At 38.0% G+C, this 21,966-nt stretch overlaps 2 protein-coding genes across 4 annotated transcripts in view; both read left to right on the plus strand.

Annotated features, from left to right (window-relative positions):
• The window catches only part of TLCD4 (TLC domain containing 4), a 41,198-nt gene extending 37,412 nt beyond the window's left edge, over positions 1 to 3,786 (plus strand). For all 3 annotated transcript variants that reach the window (XM_075759982.1, XM_075759981.1, XM_075759980.1), the window contains exon 7: positions 306 to 3,786. In XM_075759982.1, the coding sequence (XP_075616097.1) occupies positions 306 to 621 (316 nt within the window). In that variant the 3' untranslated portion in view covers positions 622 to 3,786. The remainder of the gene's footprint in view (positions 1 to 305) is intronic.
• Positions 3,787 to 10,201: 6,415 nt separating this feature from the next.
• HCCS (holocytochrome c synthase) lies at positions 10,202 to 17,564 on the plus strand. The gene is made up of 7 exons (XM_075759984.1): positions 10,202 to 10,332; positions 10,892 to 11,041; positions 11,786 to 11,934; positions 12,542 to 12,690; positions 13,822 to 13,941; positions 14,761 to 14,847; positions 15,104 to 17,564. The coding sequence occupies exons 2-7, from the start codon at positions 10,927 to 10,929 to the stop codon at positions 15,300 to 15,302; spliced, it is 819 nt and encodes a 272-aa protein (XP_075616099.1). The 5' UTR covers positions 10,202 to 10,332; positions 10,892 to 10,926; the 3' UTR covers positions 15,303 to 17,564.
• Positions 17,565 to 21,966: the final 4,402 nt, after the last annotated feature.

Raw genomic sequence — 21,966 nt, forward strand, 5'->3', positions numbered from 1 at the left:
GAATTATAGCGTATTCTACAATAGTCCCTGAAATGCAGATGAGTTGTGAACTCGTTTACAATTCAAATCAGGATTTTCTATGTGTTATTTTGCAATGTACTGGATATCACACACTGCTTAAGTGGGGAAAAAAAATGCAGCCAAGCAGAAGAATTTGCAGCTAAGCCAAGACACAGTGCAATAATTTAGAAATGAGACGAGTAGAAGCAATTAATAAATGATTATTTAAAACCCCATGAAATAAAATCCTTTATTAATGAGATGGCTTCAAGTCTGCCTGGTATCTGTGAACACTTCTTTTTCAGGTGGTTTTTTGAAGTACTGGGATATCCCAAATCTTCAAAGGCCAACATGATCAATGGTGTGCTGATGACAGTTGTGTTCTTCGTGGTGAGGATTGCCGTCATGCCTATATATTACAGCCATGTAATTTCTTCATTTGGAACAGAGGCTTTCCAGAGATTAGGGTTTGCAGCCCAGAGCGCCTGGATTATCTCAAGTGTTGTCTTGGATGTTATGAACGTGATGTGGATGGTCAAAATTGCAAAAGGATGCTACAAAGTCATTTGTCTTATTGGACAGGAGGAAGCCAAAACTCATAGAAATGGAAAATCTGACTAGAAATCACATGCATAAAACAAAATTTCTGCTATGAAAATAATTTGGGTTCACTGAAACAGTGCACATTTCTGCCATGGAATGCTCCTCTTAAGGAAACAAGGCATTACCTCTGTACTGACCTTACTCTTTCCCTAGCCACACTGCCTGCACACCCAGGGCCATGCTTTACGGATCCTGCCTGGTGAGGAATCAAAGCAAAAGCTCACACAAATGAGTTCCACGTGTCTGTTCGAAGCAGTTACAAGCTACTGAAATTAGAAAGGAGCAGACTGGTTACTTGCTTGTTATCCACCAGTGTGTTCAAAGTATATCACTCAGGTTTCTCAGATTAATGTGTTTTATAAATCCAGTGAATACTGACATCTCTTTTTTTTTTAAAAAAAGAAAAAAACCCTCCCCAAACTCCTGACATGGTGCAATTTTCCTGGCATGTTTGTATGTTTTCTTCTAGGAATAACAATCAAGATGTCGTTCTTGACAACTTTTTAATTTTTGCAAGAAAAGCTAAAAATTTAGCTTTGATTCTGTGAAGTCTTTTACTGCTTTTTGTTCTGCCTTATATGAATGCAAACCACTTTGGGAAATTTATGAAATAATTTTATCTAAAATGCTGTATTATAAGACTACAGAATATCTTAAAAATTGTTAAAATTCTCTGATTTTGATGGGAAGGATTTGCTTTTGCTGTGTTAGATTACATGCGATGGTACATCTTCTAAATAGCCCGTGGAATGTTTTTTGTAAGTTAGTATGGTAAATGATGTGTGGAAACAGCATAATTCTAACTGGAGTGCTTTTTCCTTTGCTGCTACTACCTTTGAGAAGTGCTGCAACTGTCCTCAGAGTATTTTTAATCATTGGCTATTTGGATGTGAAGTTTAATTGTAAATAGATAAAATTCTTCTGTATACATGATGTGTAACTTACAGTAATACTTTTTTATCACAGAAATGACCCATTTGATATGAAGTGTTGAGGTTTTTTGTCACATTTTCCTTGTTGATCACATCAGAAATCTGAGGTGTTGACTCAAAACATTCTTGAATTAACCATGCCAAACTTCTGTAAAGCTGTACGGTAATGCTGTAGAATGACAGTTCACTTCTGTAGGCACAACTCTTTAATTTTATTTTATTTTTTTAAAAAAACCCACATATTTGTCAATAGGTATTCTGTTCCTTCTTCTGTAAACTTAAAGGTTTGGAGGACATCAGAGAGGAGTCTTACCATCTAGAATCTAATTCATAATACAATTTGAGGAAATTCTGGGTTTTATTTTTAAATTATTTTGAGAGCTGTATTTGTAGTTTGGTTTTGGTTTGCTTACTTTAATCCATATCGGAATTGGGACTGATTAACTTCTGGTTTTGTCCTTGGTGGTTTGGTTTGTTTGGTTTGGTTTAGTGGGGTTTTTTTTTTGACATTACTTGTTATTTGTTATACCTTCTGGTACGATGTGCTAAAAGTATCCATTCTCACTCAGTACTTCAGTGCACATCCCAATTATTGTAGCAGACGTTTAAGCAATTTATTTTTAAACAAAAAGATAAAATATTTACCCTGGGTAAGATAATTAGTGTCCCCTCTCACAAAGCTGGGTGACACTGACTCTCCCCTCTGCAGTTGGAGGTGTGAGTGCTCTGGAGTGAGGGACGCAGCGCTCCCATTCTCCAGGAATCAGATGCCTGTAAGACCCTGTGAGGACCACGTATGCTGAAATGCTGTGCAACCCAAGGCTGCTGCCATGAGTTGAGTTCTCCAGGTAAAATGATGCCAGGGAGTATTGTTTGGGATGGCGTAATACACACTTTTATAGGCCCAGTTCCACTGTTTAACCGGGCAGGCATTTTTCCAAAACAGTTTCCCAATCCTGTTTTGTTAAGGGAGATATCAAGGATTGTTAATACTTCTGGTTTTTTGGATTCTGTGCTTATTAATACTTCACAAGCCTGCAGACAAAAGAACTGTTTATGCCTTGGGAAAGTTACCAATTAATCTGTTTAGCTGTATGATTTGGGTGAGTGCAGCACCTTATTCGGGTACCAGTAAATCTTTGTGGCTCGGTCCTGTGACCTGCTTTGCTGAAAGGAACAGACTCCCTTTTATACTAATGTGCCAAAGCTGGTATCTTTTAAATTAGTGGTTTCAGTGTATCTAAAGCATAATCTAGGCTACGTACAAAGGCTCTAAGTTGGTATCACCTTTATGGTTTAAAGATCTAAATGAAATACTTGTTTCATGTGCTTTTTAAGTCACTAGATCAGGGAATCATTTTGTAATGGTTTGTCTTTTCTAAAAAAAAAATATTAAATTTAGTAAATTCAAACATTTTGGAGAATGTGTTTGAAAGTAGAAGTCTTTTGTTATTCAGGAAGTATAAAGCTGGCAAGGAAGATGATTTGGAGCAACTCTTAAGGTGATAACCCATGAAAACTTTTTGAAATTCATCCCTTCTTAGCATTAATGTTTAATATGTTAGTATTTTTTTTTCAATAGAGAACATTAGTTAAGATGGATCATTTTCTTCACTTCTAGATAGGCTTGTGTCTGATAGGGGAATAAAAAAGTCAGTAAAGCTATAATAAAATGAAGTTAAAACTAGATTGGAAAAAACCCCCACCCTGCATAATACACACTGGGCAACAATCCAGAATGGAAGGGCAGTGGGATAATTATTTTTATTACATGTAATATTTTGGATTGCTGTACAAAATTAGTGCAATTAAAACAATATTTTGCAATGCATTAGGCTTAAATTTTCTGATTTGTTATTTTAATGTATTACAGTTATGTCCTGATGCATCTACCATGTGTCAGAAGACAACTTTCTAATGAAAAAAATCATTAACACTTGTGTATTTGGCAAAGACTGTAGTAAACAGTCTGCAAAGTTGCGACGTACCGCATACATTAGTATAGGGCACTTTTTACTTGCCATTAAAAGCTTATAATACAGCAAATTAGATATTTGTGGCACCCATTTTTCAATTGCACTTTATTAATTTAAAAACTGTGTTGAAATATTGCTGAAATTTAATGTTGCAAGCTTGTGTCTTGTTTTTTTTATGCAAAAAAGTAAATGCATGATAAGTAGCATCATAATAAATGCTACCTTTAGAATGTAATATTATCTTATTAGTGGCTTAAAACTTCTGTTTTTAACAGCTGCATTGTCTAGTGTAAAAGCAGACTCTTGGTATGTCACCAGGAGTCTTTACCATGGCTGTATCAAACGGAAGGAGTTAATCTTGTAAAAAATGCTCAGATACCTTGTTTTTCTTTTCTTTTACGTTCTTCAGTATCAGGTGACCTAAAATTAGCATGATGATCATGGGAGAGTCTATCTGTACCGGTCAGGCTGTATGTAGGAATGCAAGTTTCCCTTTTTTATGGCTTTACTTTTTCATCAAAAGATGAGTAAATACCACTTTCAGAACTACTACAGGGGAATGGTAGGTCAAGTTTTGCTTTTATAATTGATTTGAGGATGCAGTACTTGCAGAGGGGAAATGTACTTCAAATACTCATTTTCTTGGTGAGTGTTCCAGTGGATTTCAATGAAGTCGAGAGCCTTACATTACAGAGATGCTTTATGGGTTATCTGTGCGCATTCTTCAGTGGTAAGAATTACATCTCTGAAGCCTACTCTACCTCTATAAATACATGCTATCTTGAGTGAGCTCAATAATTTAATAACTTAATTGCTTAAAAAATAGAATCTATTGAATAATGAAAAATATCCTATGTACAGGAAAAAGAGGGGAGCTGACTTTATATAGAAATTCTTAACAATTCCAAATTTTGTATTAAAACTTATTAGAAATTAAATTAATTACAGTGTCTGGAAGATAATTACTTCCATCTTTACTTATAAAATTGTGAGAGGAGATTACTCATACTGCAGAACTAACGTTAACCTAAGAGTAAAAGCTTACACAAGTGAGCAAATGTGTTCAAGCAGGTTTAAAGAGGAGAGGTGGAGGAGACTTAGAGAATGCAAGTACAGAGATCCAGATGTCTTCCTGCTGCTGTGGTTGGGACAACAGCAGACTGATACATAGCAGAAAGGTTTAGGTATTTCTATATCTCTGTTCACAGTGGAAAATGAACTGTTATTCTTTCAAAATTTCAAGCTGTATAAAATGGGTTATCAGTTGTTGATTGCTGTATGAAGAGGACATTTTATCACGGACTTGTGTGTCTTTCTGTACATGCAGGCTTTCCGTAAAAGATCATTTGATAGAGAAGTTTGTAAAATTTTTTTGTGATGCTTCTGCTGAGCCTTTCAGAGGAAAATAAAGGGCTGCTTGACAATTACTCCAGCTTAGGATCTGGTGCAGTGTTGGCTGCTGGTGAAAGCCATTAATAAAGCAAAGAGAAAGGGACTAGAATTTTCAGATGAAGAAATGCAAGTGTAGAAGACTTTGAAAAGTATGGGCAGCCCTCTTTCATATTTTAATAGTCTACTGTACAACATCATTATCTGGCTACGAGGAGGGATATGTTCCTGCTGGAGTGTCTCTATCTATGGAATATATTTGACAGCTGGAAAAAGAACAGTACTTCATTGCTGAGATCCTGACAGCAGTCAAATGGAAATAGTGATCAATATTTATGAACTTTAACATTCATCCAAACCCAGGTAAAATCTTTGTTGGATAGGTGAAGGTCTTAGGATTTTCTGACAGCAACTTGAAAGTCCTTTTTCTGGTAGAGAAGATGAAAGACATGCTGCTTGGGATGTTTAGAGATCTGGGATAATACTTTTAGGTGGTAACAGTTGGTAAGGTTTCTTATCCATTACAAATATCTACTAGCTACCTCCTTTGACATTCTTGCTCTATTTATAATAACCAAGCACTTTATAGCTCAGTAAAGAATGGAAGGTAGCTAAGAAGAATAAATTGTGTTGTTTGGCACGAGAAATATTTTGGCAACACTTCTTCTGAGAATCAGTTTCATTGTGTGATGTCCTGCACTGAAAGGACATCTGATTATAATGATGTATATACATTTTTAATCTAGTTGTAAAGGAAATGTCTTTGAGAGTGAATTATGAAGAGTTTAGCATGGCTTGGTATCAACCATATAATGACTCAGTGTGCTATTTATAACTTCCTACTTACTGAAATTGAAAATATAAAAGCAAATAAAATATTCTATAGTGTATCTTTATTTTTAATCTATGCGTGGGATGTCAAACATTGTACTTGTCTCGTGGACAGGACATGCTTTTATGAGCCTATAAATATTTAAGTATATGAGAATCTGCACCCAAGTGGAACATGTTGCATGTGAATTGTCTTCTAAGTTTTTAAATTTTGGTATTTTTAAAAATTTGCTAAGTTTGAAAGCAACATTTAAATATTAATACTAAGCAGTAATACAGAACATAATGTTTTAAATGCAATGCGAGATATATTGGTTTTGTTTATTGTAACCCTATTTCAGTTTCACAAGAGAAATCCATCATATGGTGGGGGAAAGGAGGAAAAGGGCTAATCATGAGCTCGGCTATATAATTTGCACACTTAATATGCACACATCCAAATATCCTGGATTTGTTTCTAGCATGCATATACCAAGCAGTGTTTTCTTTAATATCTACAGATACCTGTATATGTAGAATAATTTAACACATAAGCACAGCTAACCTGATATAAAACCAAATTACAAAAACTGTTGTGAACAAATGAGGCATAAGTAATGGAGCCTGTAATTAAAAAATGTTTATATAATCTTCTGTCTAAAAAGAAATTCGATAGATATATCTAACTTATGTGCAGAGCAAGGACAGAAACTGTAAATTCTGCTAGACTGATTTCTGGTAAATCTTGACAATCTGGTTTGCAGTAAACATTAATACTGTCCCAAAATGTCAGGATCACATTATTAAATTCAAATAGTAATGTGGCCTGATTGTAGTAGCAATCCTTATCATGGCACATGAACTTAAAAATGCAATATAACAATTCTGCAGATCAGTGAGAAAAGTAATCAGTTGTAAGGAGGCAAATGATTAACTATTATGGGTTTAAATGTATGTTTTATTAGAAAAAAATCTGAATTTTTTTGTTTGCATTTCAGTGATATTGTAAAGCACTTCTATATTTTGTTTGAACAGTTTAGAAGCTTGCATAAAATGATATTGGCTGATTATTTTTTTCCCTTTGATATATGCAATAATGTCAATAAGCAATAAATTGCATGTTGTATGCAAAGTATTGGTACTTCATAATAAAGGAAAGGAACACAGTTTCTTATTTTGTGAATTTTTCTTTCTTAATATGGTAATAACTGATGTACCTATAATGAATGCATGATGAAAGAACAGTTTGGGTTCAGTTCAGAGAAACTGTCTTATGTGGTATCTTGAAATTTTGTGCTGTATCTTTTTTTTTATTTAAAAAATGGTGTGGAGGGATTATGAGGTCTGAGCCATGCTGTTGTGCAGGTGGCTGGACTTTCAAAGGGTGAAATTCTATGTAGGACATCAGTGGGGTCAGGAATGTAACTTAAACTATAGATTTTGTTGTGTACTGAGGAAAAACATTTATATCAGATAATATAATTATATTGCACTGTATTGTTACACCACATGTTTCAGGACATAAGCTGGACAGTTGTCTGAAGGCTGCAGGGATAAAGAGCTACTGCTGTCAGCATATTCTAAATATGATGCACTACATAATTGCCCATCTTGGTATTCAGTGAGGGACCAAGTTCCTTAATACAGCAATTCCTAGATTCTATACGTGCAGTAAGCGTATGCCTAGGAAGCATGAATTGTATGGCAGAAGTCGGAGGTTTCTCTGAGCATCCTCAGAGGAAGTTGCTGCTGGTTTATGTCTTAACCGTTGGCTTCCAAGCACAGGAATTGCTTGTGTTTCTTTGAGTTTTCTTTAGTATTATGCAATGGTTAAATTACTAGAAGAAAACACAAAGCATTCCAGTGGTTTTTACTTCTTCCCCCTCTCATCTTTTAAGGGGAATTTAGTTCCATTTGTAAACTATATTCTTAGGGTACTAATTTTACACTGTTAGTGTAGAAAACTACTTACTAACTAGTCGGTTTGTTTGAAAGTGACTCAGACTGGGAATGTCTGGAAATGTAATTTGGGGTCAGATTTCCAACCGCTTGAGAAAGGACAGTGGGGGCTTGGTGGGAGGCGTTAGTATTGCCACTGGGCAGCTTTTCACACGGAATGGTGGAAAGGAAGGACTACGCATGGCTGGGAACAAGGGATGCCATTCTCAGCCTGATAGAGTCAACAGATCTTGCTTAAAGTGTGACAAACACCTCTCTCCCAGGATGTAGGGTATGGAAAGTATTTTGTATATCCACTTTGTCATGTTCTGGTGCCAAGTTGCTCTTCATTTTCTCCTGAATTTATTTTTTTTTATTACTCTTTGTGTTCTTGCTGAAAACTTTGTTTTCTGTATTTGTATCAGTGTGATAATTCTGTATTAGTGTTTGGGGTTTTTTTAATTATTTAATCTTCACAGTGGTTATCTGTCGTGTTTTAGATGGTGGACTACTGTTGGATCTTATTTTGCTGTGCTTTTCTGGAGTTCTCAGTGTAATACACCTAAGGGTAGATTGTGTGCTTCATTGAGGTTGTGACCTTGGTGGTGTCTGTAATGGTTTACATTGAGGAAAAAGTATTTGCTACTTGGCTTGTCTTATAAAGGGTGAAACTATTCTCCATACGACTAATAAGTAGAGCAGTTGTTGCTTCTGGTGGAGCGTGATGGTGGAAAGCAGGGAGACAGCATACTAACATCAGCAACATAGTGTACTTTGAGAGGAGGGTGTAGAAACAATTCCTTGTTTGAGAATATCAGAGAGAGCAAACGTGCTTTACCTTGGAGTCGTTCTGCCGCTGACTTAAAATATTTGGAAGCAGAGATGTCAGCTGGCCTACAGGAGGCTCCTCTTATTCAACTGCCTTGTAAAGTGCAGCAAGCGAAGACTGAAATGATTGTATCTATCTTGTTTAGTGCTGCTTACACAGCTGTTACTGTGAATGCAGCCCTAGAGATTTCAGCAAAGCCAAACACGCCCAACACTTGGGCAGTGGTGGAGGCAGTGGTAATGTTTTCTATGGCATATAGGGGCTCGGTAGCTGACGTGGTGCCACTTCCCTAACTCCAGGTTCTCAATATGCTGTGCTAGTAATTCCTGCATGCAGAAAGGGTAGGAAACTATTTCCTTTTACATAATAACAACTATAGAAGGGCAAAAATGAGTGAAAGGATGGATATTTGATATTGCTTCATACTTGTATTTTTATTTCGTGTTCACACTGAATGGCAATGTCCTCGTTAATAAGAAAGATCCTATTTTGAAAGATGGTATGTGAATGTGTTCTTAAAAGCACTCGAGAGGAATGTGTAAGAAGTTTTTAATTCAGGTGGTTACATATTTTGAAATAATGCTTGTTAGAACTGCTTCAATGTGGTTTAGAAATTGTATTTATTAATCCTTCTGATCTTTTTCAGAAGAAATGGGAGAGAATCACTCCTTTCTTTACACCAAAATGCATAGAGGGTGCAAGAGACCCCTCTTCCAGATTTGAATTTGGATTTTCTTCATCCCAAGTTAATGTAATAACTGGGCCACTTGAAGCTCAAATTCCTTCCTACTTTATTTTTAGTTGCTCCAATGAAATAGTATGTTTCAAAAAATTAATTTTTTTAGCAGCTGTAATAGTTCCATATTGATAACGTTTGTCTTGTGTCTCCTCACCTGCCTTTTGCACTTCTCAGCCTATTGAGAGCCCACTTTGTGGGATGAACACTGAAATAGTCCTGCAAGGTTTGTACTCCTTGCTACAGCTGACACTGCCTAGCTCGCTCGTATCATCCGTTGGCCAAAAAGGGATGGGATGAAAGCAGTCTTCCTTCCTCTGATGCAAAATGAGCTCCACTTTCTGACTCCTCAGCCTGCAGTGTTATGCACAGTGCTTCACGCATACGGTTAAACTGCTTTTTCTAGCATTGAAATAAGGCAATATTCTTAGTAAATCTAATAGGGCTGTGATACTTTTCTTGACTAGTTGATGTTTAAAAGGCATCTTAAGGAACCTTAGTATCTCTGTTATACCAGAAAGGATACACTTTTACTATATTGATTCATGGTGGTGGTACATTCTTTTTTCTATACTTCAAAAAAAAATTATTTGCGGCTGTATGGGATAGTGATTTCACAAAGCAAAAAAATCACGCGTACCTCACGCTAACACAGCCGTACAGACATTAAGCGTGCGCCTCACTACACAAAACTTACTGTTGTTGGCAAATTTTGAACCAACGTTGTACTCTATACGTAAACCGCCCGAGCCCTCCGTTCTGGGCCCCGTTAGGTGCGCGCAGAAGACGGTGTACGGCCCCTACAGCCGCAGCCTCTGGCGGGGCGCAGCGAGGCCGTCCCGCCACCCCGCCTTTGCCGGCAGCCGGCACCGCGGCCGGGAGCAGCCCCCGGTCCGCCCTGCTGGCGGAACAGCGCCCGCTTGGGGCCTCCGGCCGGCCTTCCCCGCTCTGCAACAGCGCCGGCACCCCCCGCGGACCGGGCTGCCGCAGCCCCGTCCCGCCCCTCCCGGCGGCGGGCGCAGGCGCGGAGCGGGCCAGCGGCGTCGCGTTCTCGCGAGGCGGGGCGCGGGGCGTCGTGCTGCCGTCGGGGCCGGCCGCGGAGGCCCGGGCCGGGCTGAGGTGAGGAGGCGGCGGCGGCGGCGGCCGCAGTTGTGGACGCGCGGCAGCGGCGGTGGGAGGCGGGTGCCGAGGGAGGGCGCGCACCGCCGGGCCGGCTGGGCGGAGGGGGCGGGCCTGACCTTGCCCGCGGTCGCCGGCTGCGGGGTCGGTCACGGTGTGTGTAACGGTGCGGCGGCCTCACGTGAGGGCCCGCCCGCGGGGCAGTGCGGTGTGAGTGCGCGTGGCTGCCCGGTGCGGGCCTGGCGGGGCTGCGGCGGGTTTCGGGGTGCGGCAGAGCCCTCCCGCCGTGCGGCCTCGCCCCGCCGCCAGCGGGCCCGAGGAGGCGGCTGCGAGTGCGGCGGAACCTGTAGGGAGCCGCCTGTCCCCGCCAGTCCCGGTGGGTGCTCGGGCTGTAGGTTTTTAGTTAGGCAGGGTGATTGATACTTAAACCCTTGCATTATTTATTTAAAAAAAAAAAAAAATATTTGTGATGGAGCAACATATCTGTACTCGCATTCACCTTAATAACCAACTAGCATAGTTTTGTATTATGGATGTTTTGTGGGTTTTTTTTCTTTAGAAACTTGATCTAAAAAGACGAGGTGTGTGGAAGCCATGGGTTTGTCTGCATCCTCCCCGGCTGCTGCAGGTCAGTCGCCGAACGCATCCAAGCAACATCAGACGGCAACTCCGCCTTCAGAATGTCCTATGCATCAGGAAAAAATGAACGGTAATTATTCTTGAGACTTAAATGACATAAACTCTTTACGTGGAAAACGAATCAAAAAATAATTGGCAAAAAAAGAAAAATTACTCTATAGATAAAAACTTGAGTTTTTCTTTAGCAAAAATAGCCACCAAGTAACCCTTCATAAAAAGGAGCGAGTTGTTCACCAGAACAGCATGCAAGTTGCTTTTGCTGTAGAGACAGTAGGTGCTTGCTGTAGAACCTGGGGGTCACTCCTGATGGTCACATTTCACCACAGTCCCGCAGACCTGTTCCCGTCGGGCGGTATGCCCACAAAGGGTCGGGGGGTTCAGGGGCCCCTCTGGAGATGTAACTGGGAGCAGGTGGTTGTCGGTAGAGAACACACGTCTGGAAAAGGGCAGCAGAAGGATGGGATAAGGTGAATGTCTGGAGGAGGAGGACATCAGCTCTTCCGGTGACACAGTCAGCACCCATTGGATTAACATTGCTGTGGAGATTGTAGCTGCAGACAGCTCAGTACAGGGGCCAGCATGGGTTGGGGAATGAGCATTCAAGGACTACACCAGAATCTTAGATCTTACCATGGTGCTGGGACCTAAAATAGGCAGGAAAGAGAATAGTTAAAATGGTTGCAAAGCTCAGAAGAAAAAGCAAAATACCAGTTTGTATTTACGTGAGCATTCAACGAGCTGTTTTCCATTTCCTGCTGTGTCTTAAAGTTTTTGTATTGTATCAAAATCTGTACTATTTTTTCCTGTATTTCAGGTTGTCCAGTGCACAAGAAGACTCCTGATCACAGAACTGAGAACACAGATGATGTTCCTGCGCATCAAGAAAGAGCGTATGAATTTGTAGCGTGTCCGGTGAAGTCTGGTGCATCTCAAATGAAAGATGACATAGATCCTAGCAATATGGTAACTTTTGCTTGTTTCAGATGTTTTCTTCGATCTTGTTTCTTCTGAAATACTCTCCCCAAAATGTAAATAGTGATACTGTCTAAGGTGTAAACTTTGGCAAATAGCACTGTTTTTTAATTTTTAACACTGCTTTTTCTCATTTTGTGTGCAAATACTTGTATAAAACCAAGTTACATCTTATTCAACATTCTCTTCTTCAAATTTACATCTTTTGGTTTTCCAGTTTGTAAATATCTTTTGCTGTCTATTTCTATTTGTTAGTTACATGCATAGTTTTTATGCAACATTAGTGGGTTTTAGGTTCCGTGTAACAGCAGTATGGGTAAGTTCTGATTCAGATTTCTCAAAGATTTCCTCTCATTCACAAAAAGCACTACTCTTGAAAGTTGAAGTTTAGGCAAAAGGGATGTTAGTCTTCAGATGACAAACTTGTGCAGAGAGTTCTACTGCAAAAGAGAAAGGTAACTTTAGTGGACTTATATAAGGGCTGAACTTCTTGGTCTTTGTAGCAGCTGATTAATTATGCTTTGATTTTTCTCAAGCACTGTAACATAAAAGTAATTCCTACTCTCGCTTGTTGTTGATTCTCCTTTTTTTTTTCTAGATGCCTCCTCCTAATCAGCAGCCATCCCCAGGTCAGCCATTTCCGTTGTCAACTGTTAGAGAAGAATCTTCCATTCCCAGAGCACATTCTGACAAGAAATGGGTCTACCCTTCAGAGCAAATGTTCTGGAATGCGATGCTAAGGAAAGGGTAAGTACACTGTGAATTGTCAGATGGAGTCTGTGCTGTGAGTCTGGAATTCATGAAATAATATCACTAGTTATTATTCATCGATACTATTTAAGAGTTTGTGGACTCTAAGCAGTAAATAACTAGCTCTTTTAAAAATTACTATTTTTATAAACAGCTTCAAAATAAAGGGTGAGCTGGTCTCAAAGGCCATGTCTCCTCTAGTGATCAGCAAGATGGTAGGGAACATCAGGCAACTGACACGAGCTCAGAAAACTTTCTTGAAAGTCAGTGTATAGGCAAACTTTGCATCATTGCCAGCTTTCAAACTCAATACCTGCTAATCCAAACTCAGTCCAACTGATAGTAAAAGTTCTGTGATTCTGAGAACGTCGAACGTGACTTTGCAAAATTGCTAAAAATGTGAAAATTGAGCAGTAGATGTTTTCAGTCTTTACAAAAATTTGTTGTAGGCAAGATCTAACTGAATCATGTATGTCTCCTGTGGCCTAAAAAACCTCTGTGCTGCTGTTTTCTCATTCTTTTGTAATTATTTGTTTGTCATTCTCAAAGAGATCAACTTTAAAGGCGGTTACTATTAATAGTAATTCTTTGTTCTATGTATCAATGTTGTTCTTAAGACAATATGTCATAAGTAGTCTGTATTGAACACACAAATTTTGATCCTGTTAACACTTAAATGTGTTCAATTTTATGCCTGTTGAAAAGGAAGCACGCGTGTAGTCATAGTGCAGGGTCAGAGAGGTGGAAGGCGTTTCTAAGCGTATGCAAAATGTCTTGAATAGGGGACTTCTCTGCATTAGGAATGCAAGTGAGATTTTTCCTGTGCGTTTTTGCAAACACCGTGGATGTGCTGGTGTTTGCACACTCTGATAACTTTCTGATCCAGTTAAGCTGTTAATTTAGCTGACTAGAATTTGTGGATCTCTATGATGATAACTTTGATAACTACACTTTTACACAGAAAATGAAGTGTTTCTCAAAATTCTTAGCAGATGAGCTAGATGTTTCCATACTTGCTTTGTGTCTTTGCATAAACCCTTAAATCTCGTGATTCAAAAGGCCATCAGGTAAACTGAGGAAGGTGGAGTAGTAATGCTTATAAACTGTTTTCAAATTCTTCATTTTTAGGTGGAGGTGGAAAGATGATGACATAACAAGTGAAGACATGACCAACATCATTAAGATTCACAACCAAAATAATGAGCAAGCTTGGAAGGAGATTTTGAAGTGGGAAGCTCTTCATGCTGCGTACGTACATATAAAATGAAAAGCAAATCTTTTTGTTTAGCTTTTGCTTTTGTAAGTTTTTGAAAGTAGAATGTCTCTTTAGTTTCCGCAGAAATATTCTGGTGCTGACACATCTCAAAAGTTACAGTCTTGTAGGAGCCTGCATTTCGATTAATATGGAGGAAGATTATCCAGAAGAACTTAACTAGAAATGAATAATTATTATTTGATAAAACTGCTGGGCATTTTGGTGGTGTGTGTATAATGTGGATTTGGAGAAATTAACTTCTTCCTGTATCTATTTGGGAATTATATAATTGAAATCTTTATGTTTTGAAAAAGATACGAGATGTAAACCTGGATTAAAAGTGACTGGTGTAATACAAACTGTCACTTTTTAGGTCAGTCTAGTCCCTGTTCCTAGAAGAGACATACTAGTAGAGCATTTTGTGTGTAGAAATTGTTCTCTGAAATGCCATGACCTTTGTTACACGTTAGTTTGGATTACAGTTTTCTTTAATGGTTTTATGTTCTTTATTAAATCTGTGGCTTAGATTTGCTGAGAACTGCTGTGTTGATAAGTTAGAACAATGGTGTGGAGCATATCAAAGGTACTTTGTCATACCAGCATTAAGTGCTGTCAGAAACTGGGGAGCTTTTCAAGCCTTTAAAAAAAACAACACGTTGATTTAGATCACTTGTTAATTTTTTTTTTTACTGTTGCTCTTTCTCCTATTTGTCTCTTCTATTACTAAAACAAATTACCATAGTGGTTTAAACATTTAAAAAACAAGACTATTTTAAAAGGTAAAACCTTTTCTTTTTTAACTGTGTGCACAGGGAATGTCCATGTGGACCATCACTGATGCGGTTTGGAGGCAAAGCAAAGGAGTATTCACCAAGAGCCAGAATACGTTCATGGATGGGGTACGTGGGCAGGAAAGAAGGTCTTCCAGGGAGATGGGAGAGCAGGGAGATGTGTTGGAAAACATGGTGTAGAATCAACTTTAAGATGTTTCAGAACTGGAATTGCAAGTTGTAATTACCAGAAGATAGAAGTACTAGTGGGGATCTTATGCCAGTATCTGGATAACTAAATCTTCTTAAGAAGGAGTTCAAATCTCTCTCCCAGGTTCATAATATCCATTAAAATATCTACATGGTGTACTATGTGTCTTTCCAGGTATGAACTTCCCTTTGACAGACACGATTGGATTGTTGACCGATGTGGAAAAGAAGTGCGATATGTTATTGATTACTATGATGGTGGAGCAGTAGATAAGAACTACCAGTTCACTATCCTGGATGTTCGCCCTGCGTTTGACTCTCTCTCGGCTGTGTGGGACAGAATGAAGGTAGCTTGGTGGCGGTGGACTTCATAACTACTCCTGTGGTGTGTAATTGAAAATTAAACCACTTCCTTCCTAGGCTAAGGATAAGTGAATACTAGGACTTGAAATCGAAGTTCACTGTAACTGTCATATTTTCATCATCACCACTGTTCTTTGGGGTTGGGAAGGGAGGATGGGGAAATCCATTGTTAAGTACACCAATGCTTTATGGTGTTTTGAATGAAATAATAAAGTTACAGTAGCAAAAACATGTATCTTAGTTTTCTTAAGAGCTGGGAAATCTTTTCTTGTTTTGTCACAGATTCTGCGTAAGCTTGCCTTCTTTTCTTTTCATGACTCCGGTGCTGCACCAAATACTTTGGGTTTCTGATTCTGCCTGGAGTTTTGAGTATTACTTAAATAGTGAAAACTGGAAATTTCATAAACAATTTCACATAGTTACAGTGTTTGGATATTTAGATGATGAATAAAGGGTAAAAGATACGGACTGTTTCAAATTGCATGTTTTATTAACTATATAAAACCATGCATTTGTTTTCACATAGGCACTTTACCTGTTCAAATACATGCTTCCTCAGAAAATTTTAGTCAAATTTATTCTGTTAAAGGAAGTATAGTGTAGTATGAGTATTTTTAAAGGTATGTGAAGTCGAAAGTAAGGAGAATATACTCATGCCTTAACCTGCAATTTATCTTTGAGCAGAACATCTGTTAGAAGCAGGAAATGAGTGTCAGTTACTTTTAAAACAACATTTCTAAAAGGAGATAAAATTGATATGTAATGGCTATTTATTTGAGTATTTAAAAGATTTGTTTTCTGATATAAGAAAACTATTCTTTTAGTATTTTCATGTCTTTAATGTGTGTCTCAATGCATTCAGGACAGAATTGAGCCTTATTATAAAGAAACTGTCATGCAGTGCATCTGTATTTTGCATCTTGGCTTTATCAACTATACTGTAGCGGTCTTTTTTTTTAGTTATTTTGTATCATACAGAATCGCACAAGGGCGTATGACTACACGGTCATACATGTGTCTGCATAGTGATTATAGTGAGGCATATTACAGATATGTATATAACTTGGCTAAAATGGTATCAAAGGTGTCAAGAAATAAGGTTGATTTTTTTCCAAGAGTGATGCATGTTAATGCTGTGTAGCTTAAAGATTTGATTAATGTTTGCGCTTAATAAGGGAAGCTAACTTTTTTTAAAGTATAAATAATAAATGGAATAGCTTTAAATTTGCATGGCTTGGTAAATTTCAGGTACCACATACCCTGGAATTTAAATTATTCCTCCCTTTCAGCATATATTGCTCTTGAGAATGAGTCCATGCAAAATGCTTGGAATGGAAGGAATAAGAGAGTATCACATTGTAGCTTCTCAAATGGGAGAAGGTTCTGTCATGAAACTTCACAACCTTAACTGGGAACCAGCTGTACATTTATTTCATTTATTTACATTTATTTATTTATTTTCTGAAAGCGGTTATTTTTAACTGACATGGGAAGCTTTTTTTTTTTTTTTACGTGAGGGGAAAGGTCCTCAATGTTTCAGTGAAGTAACTTCCCATTTAGGAAAAAAATATTCAGGGAAGCTTCCATACTTTAAGGTACTAAAGGAGAGGAATGGTTCCTACTTCAGAGGGAACTGTCCTGCATGGTAGGAATAAATATTACCCAAAAGTCCAGAATCCTAAGAGAAAACCACACTCCTACCCCTATCCACTTTCCTGATTCCTTTTTCACCTTTTTAGTGATTCATATATATAAATGAAAAATAGTTTGAGGGTGGAGAAAAAATCTCCATCTGAGCAGGCAATGCATATATGAGCTCTAAGAGAATTGTGTGAGGTTGTATGAAGCTTATCTGATAATGAAAGGGCTGCTCCTCTCTGGTCTAATGGTAAAGACTGAGGCTTTACTGCTTTTTAGTGTGGGGGTTTTTTTTGTTTGATTGTTTTTTGTATACATTTGGTAACTTGATATACACAGCATTTTGTATTTCTCACAAGTAAATGTGGAAAAGGTACAGCAACGTAGAGCGTGCTTCAGAAGCTTCAAAAGAATGAGTTTGCTTTGTTGATTTTGGAAGTGTGATCTTGAGCACATTATGGAAGTTGTAAATGCTGCTAAATCTGGTGAAAGGTGTCACATGCAACTTCATGCATTTGTCTTCTCTTATGTTCCATCTCACATAGATTCAGAATTGTTCTTTTCTATGCTGTTGTTAATGAAATGTACTATGTCATCAAACAAAAAGGAGAATCAAATAAATATACTTTTCTTAACTTTGGTATTTGGTGACCATATTTTTAGCTGTAAGAATTATTAAGGTGAACTTTTGCATATGGGATTGTAGTCTGTTACAACTAATTACATCTTTGAATATATGGTACTCAGTTATTTAGGTGAATACAGAACCAAAAACCAAGGGCTAAATTCAAGTGTTTGCCAACCAAACTAGCAGCTCTCAGAGCATATGACAAATACAATCATCCTGAGTCTGGCTAACTTCTGAAGAGAAGAATGGAAGGAATTTTTTTCTTTTTTAAATAGTCCTTGAAGTGTAAATAAAAATTTAGGAAGTAAACATGGATTTTTCTCTTTTAGGTTTGGGTTACTTTATGCATAAAGTTGGCAACTGGCTATTTCTCAGAACAGCAGTGTCAGAGTGATTAGAATTCTAATGTAAACTTGAAACACAGTGATTTAAGTGGATGTTTTTTACCCTTCGGGAGGATGTTTTAACTGTAAAACTATTGTTTAGGCTAGATTAAAGATAAAGTGTGTGTGTATATGCATTAATAAATACATTTATATCCTTTCTTTGTATGTATAGAAAGGTATGGAGAGTTCATGAAGCTCAAAAAAGTGAAGCAGCATCCTGACCAGGCCCTTTCAGGGAATTCTGCAGCAGCATCAGGTTCCCAGTCCCAGTCAGGCTGAAACAGAAGAAACAGAATTCACTGGCTTGTCATTCCGGGATGCCTGGAGTTCCTGGCTATGTTGAGTCATCCTATGATATTTTGGCCTTGCTTTATAGTAGCAGGTGCTTTGGAAAGGGGGAGCTATAGGTCTTCTGCCATACGTTACTATTTTTTTTTTTTTAATTTCCTTTTTTCTCCTCCTCCTCCTCTAGAGACAACTTTGCTCCTCCCTTTCAATATTATGCCAATGGTTTTAGCTCCAATCTCTTTAAGTTTTTTTTCAGCTAATCCCTAGAATTTCTGCCCTACTTTGCTATAGAAGAGAGAGGTAGTATTGCTGGTAAAAGGTGTTTGTGTCCATTGTTGATTATTGCTGTATTTTACTGCCAAAGCAAAGTGTTCTGGATTACCATTTCTGAATTACGATGTGAAAGAGGTACGCTAGTTTAGTGTGAAGAGGGACAACAATGCTGTCTAACGTTTACACGATGTGTTTACTATCCGGACGGACTTTAATGTGCTCTTTAAGTCACTATTTAAAGTCTAAAATATGGTGATGAATATTGTTCTTCCTCCAAAAGGCCCGAGAGTGGCCCGAGATCTCTTAGTGCTCTGAAAATGATCACCTTACACACTCCCGTTTTGTTCGTTCAACTCTTGTGTCAAAGTGTGGGGCAGTATTAGCTAATGTGCTGAAGTTCCAAAGATGGAGGCACGGATCCAAAAGTTGCTGTAGCTCAGCAGCTAAACATGAAGGGAACGGCTAAACTAAGGAGCACTGCGTAATTCTTTGACTCTTACTAATGTTGTGGTTTTCATAGGGGGTAAAAACACCTCTTTCAAAACCTCCACTCCTTTACTTGTTAAAGAGATCTGTCCCCAACATTTACTAAATTAAATGACACTTTAATCCTTTGTGTCCCTTTGCTTACACCTGGAGGAAAATCCATGTAGTGAGGTTCCATAAGCAGATGTACTTGATGTGGGAGATGAACTTATTCGGAGGATAGAATGTACTACTCATAATGCTAGCTGTGCTATGTCTTCGGTATCACACAAGTATCTTTACATACCTGCTTTTTAAAAATACACAGCACTACTGTGCATTTAAAAATAACAGCATGACTAGTTTTCAACAATTTTTTGGTAGGCAACTTCATGCATTTTTACTCTCACTGGAAGAAAATTCTTCTATTGTTGTTCTATTCTTACTTTGTACAAGGTAAATTGCAGGCAAAGATCTATATGCAGTGAATCGAGTAAGTATTGATTCTCTTGGCAATGTTAGTGGGAACCTATGGTCATACCAGATATGCCATTTTGTAAAAAGCATCCTTTTTAGTTTGTAGTAGATGATTAATCACTTTAATGTGCATCTCTGTCAAGAAAAAATGGCTTGTCAAACTCTTAGAGAAAGAATCTTCAATTCTTTTATGAACGTGACAATTGCACCTATTTGGTCTTACTACTTTTGCATCAAATTGCATAGAAGCTTGTGTGCAGGGTACTAGTCTTGACCGCAAAACTAAACGTGTGGCCTTGAGCACGTGTGAAAGGATGCGTTACTTACCACTGGAATCAGTGGGAATAGTCCCACTGATGGCAACGAGGGCTACTCACAAGACATGTCTGTGTATTTACAACTGGAGTCTGAACGAATCCAGTTTTCAAAGGATAATGGAAATTTATTGGAAGTATTGGGATTGTTATTAGGCCCCATTAAAAATATAAAAGAATAGATAGTTTCTTTTGCTGATGTTCAATTTGGACCATGGTGCCTCCTATAAAATAGAAACCATCACATTTGTTTTCAACATACGGCAAAAACCCCAAACCGTTAAAGACTGAGTCATGATTTTTGTTTTCCAATGCCAGTTTTGTGGTAACTACAGAAAGTTTTAGCTATTTTTCTAACATGCTGCTGCTCTTGCCTCCAGCTTCTGAAGACTGTGACCCCATAAACCTCCTGTCTATAGAGATAACTAATGCTTTAATTGATCATTAGTAGACTTTCAAAATGAGTTTCCATCTGCCAAAAGATTAAGTGTCTTAGGGAATTGACTTAGAGCAGTTTGATGCGTGGAGGATAAATGCAAGTGCCTTTAAAAAGCACTGCTAGACCACAGATCCTTGAAAAACTTCCTTCTAAAATACTTAAAAGTAATAGAAATTATTTTTCCTCTGATTTTTTTTTCTCAAATTAGAGGCTTTTTAAAATATATCACTGAGAATTCATTAGCTCATTTTCAAAAACCAAAGAGCAAAACCTCATGTAAATGTTAAACTTAGAACAAACCATGCAAATTTTGGCAGGTTTAATTTGCAACGTAATTTTTTTGTTAAATGTATTTATTCCAACGTTAAAAGAACACGCACTTTGGGCCAAGAAAAATGATGAAAACTTTTCTACTAGCTGTATTTGAGAAAACTGAGGAAAAACATCGCCATGTTTTACCACAATTTTTCACAATTACAGAGATTGCTTCTCCTCCTTCTGTTTTCTTTAAACTTTTGCCTTTTAGCTTATTTGGTGTGATTTTTACAGATTTTCACTTTGCTTTCTCCCTACTATTTTTGTACAAGCCACTTTTGGGAAAACTTCTACCACTGTGATAACACTTACAGTTGTTACTACAGAAGTAATGGCTTCTTTCTTAGGTACCTGAAAAATCAGAGCTATTTAACTCAGTTAAGAACAGTTCTAGCCAGTAAGAATACAGTTCGAGCTCCATCAGAGCTGTCAGCGTTGTTGTAGCAGAAAATGGAGGAACTGCAGCTGTCCTGCAGCAGTGCCAAAAGATGGACGTTACTTGTGTTGCATAGGTTAGCCATCACACTTCGCTGTCGTTACGGGTTCCTCGTTAGTCTTTGTTTTGTGACCCTAAAATGGGCAACTGCAGTGATATTTAGACTTTAATGCCTTCTAGAGTACATGCTTTTAGGACCGCTTACAGTTGCAGTAGCTGGGACAGGAGGTTGGCATGGAAATGACGGTAAAAAGATGTAGACGGATGTTCGAAATTGACATTTTTTCCCAAATGTCTGTCTAGTGCTCCTCTCTTATTTGCCACTCAGGTTAGGAAAAAACAGGTCTGCGTGCATGGTTTTATATATAATCACTAGTGGTTGTCGACGCAGCACCTAATTGATTCGGACCACAATTATAGCAAATGGAAAGCAATGGATACTACTTTTGCAAATAACACTAGGAAGATTAATCTCACCTATATATGAAAGGTTGCATTCTGTTTGCCTTGTGAGGCAAAGGGGAAAATACCGGTATCGTCAGTGGCGTATCGATTTATGGCAGGATGCTGGAGCTAGTTTAATATAGGCTGACTATAAAAAGCAAGATTTTTTTTAAACTTTTATTTGCCACATGTTGATGGGAAAGCATTCATTTACAGAAATGAATATGGCTAATATTATTCTATCAAACACTGTAATGTTTGAAGAAATAATACATAAAAAAGGGAAAATAAGATCTTGACTTCAAATTTAATAATAATGGAATATGAAGGCCAGATTGTAACTGTAGAAGTTCATTTCAAATTTAAATATTTAGCATTTTCACTAGTCTGCGAATACAAGAAAATTTATTACATTAAGATGGAATTTAGATCTTTGACACGAAGCTGATATTTTCATAGTGTGAAAAATATCAAGCTGACATTATACTGTCTCATTTGATGACTTCCAAATGTCAGAGTGCAGTAACTTATTCATAGGGACCTCAGTGTCTTGCGATAGTGTCAATTTAAAA

Source organism: Balearica regulorum, chromosome 8 (assembly GCF_011004875.1).
Source record: "Balearica regulorum gibbericeps isolate bBalReg1 chromosome 8, bBalReg1.pri, whole genome shotgun sequence".
NCBI lineage: Eukaryota > Metazoa > Chordata > Aves > Gruiformes > Gruidae > Balearica > Balearica regulorum.